At 35.8% G+C, this 11,709-nt stretch overlaps 1 protein-coding gene across 1 annotated transcript; it reads left to right on the top strand.

Moving 5' to 3' along the window:
* Window positions 1-3,026: 3,026 nt before the first annotated feature.
* Window positions 3,027-3,955, top strand: LOC129235737 (glutathione S-transferase 2-like). Its single transcript, XM_054869746.1, has 2 exons — window positions 3,027-3,131; window positions 3,209-3,955. The coding sequence occupies exon 2, from the start codon at window positions 3,231-3,233 to the stop codon at window positions 3,849-3,851; it is 621 nt and encodes a 206-aa protein (XP_054725721.1). The 5' UTR covers window positions 3,027-3,131; window positions 3,209-3,230; the 3' UTR covers window positions 3,852-3,955.
* Window positions 3,956-11,709: the final 7,754 nt, after the last annotated feature.

Genomic DNA, 11,709 nt, shown 5'->3' on the forward strand with positions numbered 1-11,709 from the left:
TCTTGTCGAGGCTCTATGCTCCCGAGCGGAGTGAACAAGTAAAAAACTTATTATCAGTGAAAATATTATTGAAATTATTAATACATGTACTTAAATGCTATAGCTACCAGATTTTCTGTACTACTTTACAACACATCAAAAGTGATAATAATGGAAAGTTTCGTTCCCAAATATTTCCGAATATTTTCATCTATAACGAAAATACGCACTTTTTGCTGAAATTCGAGTTAAAAGAACATTTTCAGATTTGTTTTGACCGCAAATATTGATTGATCCACAAAGGAGTCAACTTAACCTCATCGAAGTATACAGGGTTGGCCATATTAAACTGGCCCATTGAGTAACCCTATAACTTTTTACTGTAATTTCAGATCAGCTAATGACATACCGCGTTGGAAGCGTCAGTCGAAGGAGATTTATACCATGAAACAGTACACCCCAATAGAACGCGCTGAAATTGTTCAGCTGTACATTCAAAATTCCTTCTCGATTGTAAAAACGCAACGTGCGTGGAGAAAAAAAAATAAAGTGAAAAGTGCGCCGTCAAAGAACGCAATCAAGCAAATGCACAAAAGATTTTTGTCTTCCGGCACTGTGGCTAATACCCGATCGAAATATCGCGGCCGTACGAGCCAGTATCGAGTCATCGCCGCGAACGTCAGGTAATCGTCGTTCTGCTCAGTTGGACATCCCTCGGACCACTCTACGACGTATCATTCGTTTGGATTTGGGGATATTCCCGTACAAAATACAACTAAATCAACAACTGTTGCCGGCCGATAAGCCTCGTCGCTTGGAATATGCCAATTTTGTCGTCCGAATGGCCCAAACTGATGAGGATTTTTGGCATCAAATCATTATGAGTGATGAGGCCCATTTCTCCTTGAACGGAACCGTAAATAAGCAAAATTGCCGTTTCTACGCCACTGAAAACCCTCAAATTATTGAAGAGGTACCTCTCCACGACCAAAAAGTTACTGTCTGGTGTGGCATTTGCGCTGATATGGTCATTGGGCCGTTCTTCTTTGAAAATGGTCAACACCAACCATTGACCGTCAATCAAGAGCGTTATCGGGCCATGATAACCGATTTTGTGATGCCGATTGTTCGTGAAAATGGTATGGAGCACTTCTGGTTTCAGCAAGATGGCGCACCACCACACACAGCACGAGCCACCGTCAACTTATTGAAGACTTTGTTCCCTGGCCGTTTGATATCAAAAAGCGGCGATTTTGACTGGCCGCCACGATCACCGGATTTGACGCCACCGGACTTTTTTCTTTGGGGCTATTTGAAATCTAAGGTTTACGTCAACAAGCCAAAGACACTAGGCGCACTTAAGGCCAATATCCGACGGGAAATAGCCGCCATATCGGCCGAGAAGCTGGCCAAAACTATGGAAAACGCCGAAAAACGGGCACATTACGCTATACGAGCTAAGGGCGACCACTTGCGCGATATCATATTCAAAAAGTGATGTAAACGAATCTCCTTGAACTAAATTAAATGTTTTTCACAATGAAACACAAAAAAATGTTTCTTTTTCCATATTTTTTTAATAATCACATGGGTCAGTTTAAGATGGCCAACCCTGTACTTACTTACTTACTTATGTGGCGCTACAACCGTGTGTCGCCGGGCCAGCTAAAAATCTCGAGAGCTGAAAGAACTCTCACTTGATCTTGAAGCTGATGCTTCCAACGGAGATGTGGTCTTCCTCTTCCTCGTCTTCCTTTTTGAGGTACCGTGTCGTAGACTCGCCTCGCTAGAGCGTCTTCATTCATACCCGTCCAGCCATCGTAGCCGCTTTATTTTCAAGCGCTTAACTAGGTTCATGTCCCTATATAGCTCATATATGATAGCTCACTGTGCCACCGTGCACGATACTTCTCACCAACGCAGAGGGCACCAAAGATCTTACTTAGAATTTTTCTCTCAAAGGCTTCCAAAACTTTCTTATCTGTCATTGACATCGTCCATGTATGGAATGATCAGTGTTTTGTGGAGTGCTAGTTTGGTCCTTTGAGAGAGCGAAGTATACATTCTGTCAAAAAAGTACTGGGATTTGGTCAATAAAACACAAAATATTTATTCATTTATTTTGTCGTCTTCAAAGTGGGCCGTTTCGGAATGAATGAGTGTTCCAATAATTTTAGACAACATATTTTTCAAACTCATTTTCTGAAATCAACTTCGATTCTTGCCGCGAACTTGCTTTTATACAAAATTAATCCGATTATCGGAAAATATATACTTTTAACAACAACGTTTGACATTTGTGAATTTGGTAGTTGCAGTATCAAGGAGCAATGAAGTAAACTTTAAAATAAAGATTTCCATCAATCAAAGTAATAAAACAGGTGCCTCAATTCAAATTTTGGCAACAGAAAAAGTGTTTCTGCATGTTTTTTTTATTTTTTCTTGTAAATTAACTTTTTTAAACACATTTGCTATCTGAAAAGTTGGGCAAGATCATATTTATATTTACCGTTTCATTCGTGTATCTTTTTGAAATTTGAAATAAAAGGATTTGGAAAAAAAATGTATTATTTTCTCGGTAAGTGGTTCTAGTGATCGATAACTCGTAATGTATCGATCAAACAGTTTAAAGTTTATGCTCGTTGTCAAGGTGACATTTCACACTAAAAAAGTTCTTTTCGGTTTTTGTTTGTTCCACGCTGAAATTGTGAATGGTGTTTATGTTGTATATACTGTAAGAGCCAATTATGCGGAATTTTGGTTTCGTCGATTCCGTTCAGGCAATTTCGATATTAAAGAAATAATCGAAGTTGACCGGCATGTTAGTAGTCGTTGCACCGTCCAGGAGCTAAAGATCAACCATGAAACAGTTTTTAATAATTTGTGCAAAAAATTTTCACAAAAATAATGGATTTCTTTTTCCCCAAACGAATATTTTAAATGATCAATACTCAGGAACTTTCATGACAGAATGCACATTTATTTATATATGCCCTAATGTAGACCGTCATATACACACATACACACATATACACTCATTATTTAAGTTGACTGTTTTAATTTTGCACATTTTGTCATACCGCTTTTAGTTTTTTACCGCTCGATAGACTGTAAGTAGCTGAAAGTAGAGAACAAGTCAACAGAATCCACTGGTAAATATCACATATTTTTGATTATTCCGCACTCAATGTTAATATGGAATGTAAATATTTGAAAAACTTCCATACAGAATTTATAAATATCAAATCGAGATGGATTTCTATTATATCCTCGAATCGCCGCACTGCCGCTCCGTAATAATGGTCGCTGAAGCTTTGGAGATTGAACTCAATCGAAAGTTGATGAACTTGAAGGAGAAAGAGCACTATTCACCTGAATTCTTGAAAATCAACCCTCAGCATACTATTCCCACTTTAGTGGACGATGGTTTCGTTATCTGGGAAGCGCGTGTTATTCTCATTTACTTGGCTGAGAAGTATGACAAAAATGATAAGTTATACCCACAATGCCCACAAAAGAGGGCAGCGATCAACCAGAAACTTTTCTTCGATCTGAACATGTATTCCTTATTTGCTGATTACTATTACCCTATTGTTAGAGATAAGGAGGCACCTGTGCCCGACCGCTTGGCAAAATTTAAAACTCGATTGGTATTTTTGGATCTTTTTCTGGAGGGGCAAACCTACGCTGCTAATAATACTTTGTCTATAGCCGATTTCTCTTTACTTGCTAGCATCTCGACCTTCGATGCGGTCGGCATTGGTTTGTGTAAATATCCTCACCTACTTAAATGGTACAATCATTGCAAAAGAACTCTGCCCGGCGCAGAAGAAAATAAAGAAGGTTGTGAGTTGTTTAAGAAATATTGGTAAAATTGTTCCAGTGCTTGTGACTGAATAATCATGGAAATGTTTTAATTTCCTAAAAACTCGAATTATACATATGTAACTTAATAAATGTGTTTAATGTATAAATATGTATATTTATATTTAGCTTAAAAATACTTTCTTTATTAACTCATAGTTCTAAAGTATATCTGTATGTACATGGCTACCCCAATGGGTGTTTATTTTTGACGTAAGGGATTGTTGATAGGTGCATGTAAGGGTTTGCTTGCTTGCACCTTAGCGTGATATGATATTCTGCGATAAGACTAAAATCACGCTGTATTACAACGATGGGCCAAATATCGTGTGGAGGCAGCCGTTAAAAGCACTGGAAAGGCGGAATATTATACTGACAGTGAAATATTGGAAACTTTCAGTCATGGTGTGGAGATGCATATCCAGCAGAATGGATGATTTGGTGTTTATAGAATATAAGATGAATATTTGAATATTCTGCACTGCTATGCAATAGCAAACAAACCTCAGTTTAAATTTCACCAGGACAATGGTCCGAAATGTAATGCTCAGAATGATCAAAATGTGGCTGGCTTTTATTTATTTATTATTATTATTATTAAGATAGAGAAAATAATATAATTATAATACAATTATTTTTTTTTGTTTGAAGATAAGCACCAGTGACTGAGGCTTTCGGCTTCTTTTTAATATCAGTTAAGTATTGGATACACCAGCCCAAAGCGCGAATATTAATCCAAAAGAAAATTTGTGGGTACATTTAAAGAAAAAGTTGTAAAAAACATTCAAAAGGTAGATGTCAAAACACTTCCTTGACCAACTGTACATATGATAATTCACTTTATAATCCAACATACAGGCTGTACACATTGCGCATTTACAAGTACATAAGGGCGTCGAAATCAAACCACTTTTAGGCAAACCAGTTCATATTATATTTGATATAATTTCTCAATGTATGTACATATGTATGTAAATAAGGTACCAGCAGAGAAGCAGTTGTGAGCAGTTAATTTGAATTTTCTTATAATTTTATGTGTTCTCTAAATTCCCTCACTTTGTTTACTTTGTACTCTGTTGTTGTGTAAAAGAGAATTCAAGCAAGCAATAAAATACACGCTATTGTTGTTCTTGCTCTACTGCTGCTACCTTGTTGATGTGCCTTGTCATCTCTATTTTTCTTCATGCACTTTGTTTTTGCTCTTTATAGCATTGTAGGTTTAGTTTTAAGGTGGAATTCCAAGAATAAAGTTATTGTTTTCCTTCAAATGAAAAAAATGAAAAAAATCAATTTGGTTGGTTGACAAGTCAGTTCGCTCTGTCTCGACTCTCCAGAGAAATATTCACCAATCAATTAACGCCCACTGTGTCCAATGGTATTGCAATTTTGCTCATATAAGTTAGATCTTTTTAAACAAAGATCTTAAAAAAAAAAATACAACTAACGCGAACTTTTCTCGAAAAAGATCGCGGACAATGTTTGAAATAAAAATGCTTTCCGTTATCAAAACGAAGTTTATTCTTTAAAGTTCAAATACAGAGTGACTTAATTTTAGACAATATGTTAAACTTATCAACTACCTGAGCCATAAGCTGTCTATTCGGATTTCCATGGAATTTTGCGAAAGCATTGCAGTTAATGCTTTCGCATTGTAAGTCAGACGCTGCAGTTTTATGAACGGAAATGCGTTTTCAAATTTCGTTTTAATTTTGTCTGAGAATATGGGCAGCGGATGTCGTCAACACACTTGTCAACGATGTTCGCTGACAACATAGTTTTTATGACCGCGCGTGTAAACTAAATATTGGGAAACAAATATGAATATGACTTGAATTCATATGTGCCAAGATATATCAAGAGTTTTCAACATATTTTGTGTTAACTTATAACAGCATACGAGTAAAGGCATCGGGGGCATATGTATGTATAATATGTACATATGCATATAATTGTTGGCTTTTCTTGCTTACGTAGAGGTCCTCCCGTGGGCTCCAGAATATGAAAATAGTATACTAAAAACCAAACGAAATTCAAAGAAAAGAATGTTTTGCGATAGATTTGGGTTCCTATATGGAAAAAACATGTCTAGGCCTATCTAAAATAAGCCGTTTAACTGAATGGCGTACTTGGGTTTTTACTACATCTACATATGTACATATGTATCATATCTTAAAAGTTACCAATCTGCCTACTTTAACACCTGTTGAAATTTGTTACAAAATTGTTTAACCTTTCGGCTGCATCATTTACAATAATTAATTTTTTCACTATTGCTTCCGCGCGCACATATGTAATTTTTATTGCTTATCCATCAATTTGTGTAATCTTCCATGTTCGATGTATTAAAAAATAATGACTACAAACATTTTTTTTGGTTTTTGTACATATTTGATGGAACAAAAGTATAGTTAACTCCACAACATTCACGGAGTCCATAATGATCTTTGCTCTTTTCAAAATTTGTCCATTTTCTTTCTCATCACTATATGGTGTGAGTTCACTAATCGGATATTATTCGGGAAAAGGGTTGGATGTTTCTTATTGTAAGTTATGTGAAAGCTGAAAAAAAAATAGATACTGCAGAATATGAAGAATGGAAAGAAGAACACATTGAAACAAATCAATGCATCGCCAATCACTCTGGACCATCAGGAAACATGGAAGTTCTATCGATTATTGAAATGTTTAAACGCTCGATTGCCAAATATGGACTGAGGTTCGTAAATTATATAGGAGATGGGGACTCAAAAACCTACTCTGGTCTTCTCAAAGCCCAACCATACGGTGACGATTTTGTTATTAATAAAAAAGAATGCGTTGGGCACGTGCAAAAAAGAATGGGGACTCACTTGCATGAGTTAGTAAAGAAAACAACTGAGAAAAAAATAATACAAGGTTAAGAAACACAAAACAAAAAAAAAAACTTTTTCTGGCAAAGGTAAACTGACCAGTAAACTAATAAACAAATTAACTGTGTACTATGGTTTGGCGATAAGAAGAAACTGTGAGTCAGTAGAAAAAATGAAAGACGCTATATGGGCTACCTATTATCACTTTAGCTCTACAGATACAAAACCTCATTACGATAACTGCCCAAAAGGTCCAGACTCTTGGTGCGATCCATTACCAGATGAAGTTTTATTGCTATGAAACCAATATATGATGATCTCAGTAAGGATGAGCTCTTCGAACGGTGTGTTGGTGGTTTCACACAAAATAACAACGAGAGCTTCAACCAGTTGATCTGGAAAATGACTCCAAAAATACTTCCTGGTGGTTCAAAGATTGTTAATATTGCGGTATTGGGCGCTGCTTGTATCTTCAATGAAGCAATCTCAGCTATATTATTGATTATGCACGGTATGGATTTAAAATTAGGCCGAAACTCCCATGAATATGCCCGAATTTCGGATGAAAACCGTGTGTGCACAGCCGGAAAAAAAATCTGCCAGCCAGAATCCGTCATCGACAGGAGCAAAAGAATGCCCTGGACATTGCAACTGCTGAAGGATCTTTACTTTATGGCCCACTGTTAGTTACAAAAAACATTTCTTTCCACTTTTATTGTTACTCAAAACTTTAAACGCGTTTATCTCGGAACCGTGTTTGCAAAGTCGGTTGTCAAATGTTCTCGAACACTACTCAACCGATCTTGATGAAATTTTACACAGGCATTCGAGATACAATATATTCGTGCTTGAACGAAGGATTTTTTTTTCAGTTGCAACTATTTAAAAAAAAAAACAAAATGTCAAGCCAATTTGACCGAAATTTTCATTTTTTTTGGAAAAATATCTGCCAAAATTTCAATTGTTACTTTTTTTCTTTCCTTCGTTCAAGCACGAGTTTATGGTCTTAGCTAAAACACTTATTTTTGTTTTTTCATTTGGATGATCCTGTCAGGAGTTATGCTGACAACGCGGCGCACCTTTTTTCGAGGGGTCACCGGAAATGACATCACAATCGAGGAGTTGTAATTTTTTTTTTTTGAAAATATCAGAAATTATTCTTTAAATATGTATCTATAAGACAGAAAAAGGTTTGAATTAAATAAATATTTTTTACATAGAAAAAAAATATTGAAAATAGGCCTTTTTTTACCCGACGAAACTCATGTAACCCCTTAAGGTCAAAAAGATTTCTAGTATTCAAAATATTGATTTTATTTAGGAAAAAAGTTATTAAAAAACAAAATCGGATGATTAATTTTGCACCACCTTGTATATCTAGTGTTTATAAAAACCACTGATTATTGACGAATCCCGCCATTTCGGGCTAACATAAGAAATATGCCGAAATCACGGAGTCAAAACAAAAAAAAAAACACTAAAATTGGCAACCCTCTCATGCCAGAAGGAAAAATATGCATATTTTCTAATGTTTTTAATTGTTTGACCTATGCTATACCAAGACTCAGAATACCAGGCGTACAAGGAAACCACAAATTCTAAATTTCTAAGTTTTTAATTTACAAGAAAATTTAACTCTCAAGCTTGATTTCCCAACAATAATATACATTAGTGTATGTTTTTTGCCATTTTTACACATTCAAGCATGAGGGGGCGATATGTTTTACATTTACATGTATGTACATATTTACATACAGCTGTTGTCAGCTAATTAGAAACGCTCCCTTTTGATAAACGCTTGATGAGCATAATATTAAACTGTTTAAATTTACCGTTATTTTTTCTCTTAAAATCATTTGCATTGCTTTTGTTACTCTATTTACTACCCAATGCGCCTAGTTTTGTAGTTGTGAAATTGAAGTACCGTTAATATTATCCAACGCAGTGAGACGAGTAATTAGAAACAGTTGTTCAATGGAAGCATATTCGGCGAGTTGTGTTATTTTAATAATATAGTAATATAATTTTAATAGTAATTGTAAAGCTGGAAAGTCGCACAGTGAAATTTCTAAGCAAGTCAAATGACTTTTGACAATGTTCCACGTAAGAAAAGGCCCCAGAAAACTTCAGCAGAAATTGACCGCAAGATAGCAATCATCTCCAAAAGAGACCCAAAAAAGACTTCCACTGACATCCAACGGGAAATTCAGGATCAATATAGTTTCGAAATATCCAAGAGGACAATTGCTCGGCGTCTGGTCGAATCTGGACTGCATGGTAGAGCAGCACGCAAGAAGCCCCTTCTAACCAAGATACAAAGGAGACGGCGAGTAGTCTTTGCGAGATCCCATTGGTCATGGACTCCAAATCAATGGAAATATATCGTTTGGAGCGATGAAACCAAGATAAATCGCATAGGCCCAGATGGTAGAAGGTATGTTCGACGGCCAATCAACCAAGAATTCAATCCTCGCTACGTTTCATGGGTAGTGAAGCATTGTGGAGGATCAATCATGGTATGGGGATGTTTCTGGTGGAATGGTGTTGGCCCAATCCATAGAATTTATCGAATTTTAAATAAGGAGAAATACGTCGATATACTAAAAAATGTAATGTTGCCGTGGGCTGAGGAGAATTTGCCTGTTATATGGAAGTTTCAACAGGATAATGATCCAAAGCACACGGCAAAGTTGACGAAACAGTTTTTCGACGAAAATTCCATCAATGTTTTGGAATGGCCATCATCCAGTCCGGACTTAAACGCAATAGAGAATCTCTGGGGTGACGTTAAAAAAGCCGTGAGTGCCAAAAATATCCCAAATATGGATGTCCTTTTTGCCGAAGTAAAAACGGCATGGCAAGCAATACCTGTGGCGCGCTGTCAGAATCTCATTACATCAATGCGCAATCGATGTGAGGCAGTGTTGAAGCAAAAGGGTTATGGAACCAAATACTAACATAATCTTTATGTTGATCTGATAATACATTACTGTTTCTATCCAAATCGTGCATTTCACATGCTTTAAAGAAAATGTATATATGTATGTATTTAATAAAAAAATTACGATTAAATTGTTTTCCACTAGTTTTTAAGTTTATCGTATGTTTAAATAAAATTGGCAAAAAGTTATGAAAATACGTGTTTAAAAGGAAAATGGAAAATTTATTTTGAAATGAGTGTCGTTTCTAATTAGCTGTCAACAGCTGTACATGTATAATGTGTAATAACTGTGTGCGACATCTTCACAGAGAAACTTTCACAAAGCATTTAGTGCTTTTTCGCGAATTTCACGGTCAACCAAACGGCATACGTCACACTGAAAGAGAGTAGACGATTTCTTGCTTTCAATTTAATTTCGATATGGAGAAGAGAGAGGAAATAGTTTTACTATTTCATCCAATTGAAAGCAAAACCAAGAAAAAGATGTTATAGCTTCGTAAGGGAACTATATCGCATAGCATTTGCACTCTGATCGAATTTTAGTTTTGACGCCTGCTATTGATTAGAAACGAGAATGCACTGAATCATCTTGCCTAAATTCCTTGTGCAAAAATATGAGGTTTAAAATAATATTGGAAATACCCAAATGGGAATACCTAAAATGTGGGAAAACCATAAAATGTTTCATTTACTTAGTCAGCGATGAGTGTGGAGCTTTACTAAGTGATAGCCCAGCACTAACATAGGTGCACACATACTTACATATGTATGTATACAACCATGAACTAAAAGTCACTGACTCTTATGTGCAGAAATAAAAATATTATTAAGAATGTTGGCACAAGTACATATGTACATATGTATGTGTGCATTGAGAAATCTCTGCAGCCTTCGCGTGCTTAAGGCAAAGGAAATCAGTTGTCGTAAACAAATTATACGATAAATACTGTGTAAGAAATACAAAACAAAATCAATAATCAGAATAGAGCTGTCCGCATTAGGTTTTTTTCCTTTTTCACTCCTCTCGGGAGCATAGGGCCTCGATAAGACATTTGTCCTGAAATTACGTTAATCTATTGTATTTAATTAAATTTATGTTTGCCGTAAATCCTCGAAATGTACAAATGACTACTTTAAGGCTCATTCCGAAGGTATTGACCTCCACTAATAGATCTTTATTTGATATTTTGAAAAACGCTTCTGGGAACAAACACACTTACAAATTAAAGCCCGCCATACAACATTGCATATCCAAACTATGTAAATGATTTGCATAAAAAAATAACTGCTCTACGGTAAGTCGCCAAACACCCTGGCTACCAGCCTTTCATTTGCGAGTTAAGAACAGGTCGCACAATCTTTGCTGGATCTGCAGCTACAACAAAATTGAAGAGAAAGAAATAGCGATTGAAATGGGAAGGCATGGCTCAGATACTCAAACCTCTTTTTCAAGCCATAATTTATGTTTCTACCATAGCTGTAATAAGCGATCTAAAGAACAGAGAACAAAAACGATAACTGTAAGGCTTTAAAGTATTCATGGTAAAGTCTCAATCTGAAAAGGTCGTTTGTACTCCCGAGATTTAACCAAACTACAGTAAATGTGTGACTATATATACTTCGCCCATTTTCGCATAAATTTTAAACTGTCAATTAAAATATGCCTCTGCATATGCCTGATTACCGGGAAATTAGTAAGAATCTGTTGAATTTAGAAAGTTGCTTAACAACATCTCAAATACAGTGACACCAGTAGGAATACATATTTTTAGAGATTTGCATAAAACGCATATTATTATATTATATTAATTAATGTACGAACATTTTAAATATAACATGATTATTTTTTTTAAGAAATACTAATGTCTATATTCGATTATAGCCTTAAGTCTTCTTAAGTTGTGTGAGGTTGTAAAACGGTATTCCAAGTTGTGAGAAGTATGCATAATCAGGCCATAAGAGTTCATCCCTGGGCGAAGTGCTGTTGTATCAATACTCCTATAAGTTCTCTCTACAGAAGTTGTCAAAATGAATAGGAATGATATTTATTTATTATTTTCTCTGACAATGCCCAGA

The sequence above is a fragment of the Anastrepha obliqua genome, chromosome 1 (assembly GCF_027943255.1).
Source record: "Anastrepha obliqua isolate idAnaObli1 chromosome 1, idAnaObli1_1.0, whole genome shotgun sequence".
NCBI lineage: Eukaryota > Metazoa > Arthropoda > Insecta > Diptera > Tephritidae > Anastrepha > Anastrepha obliqua.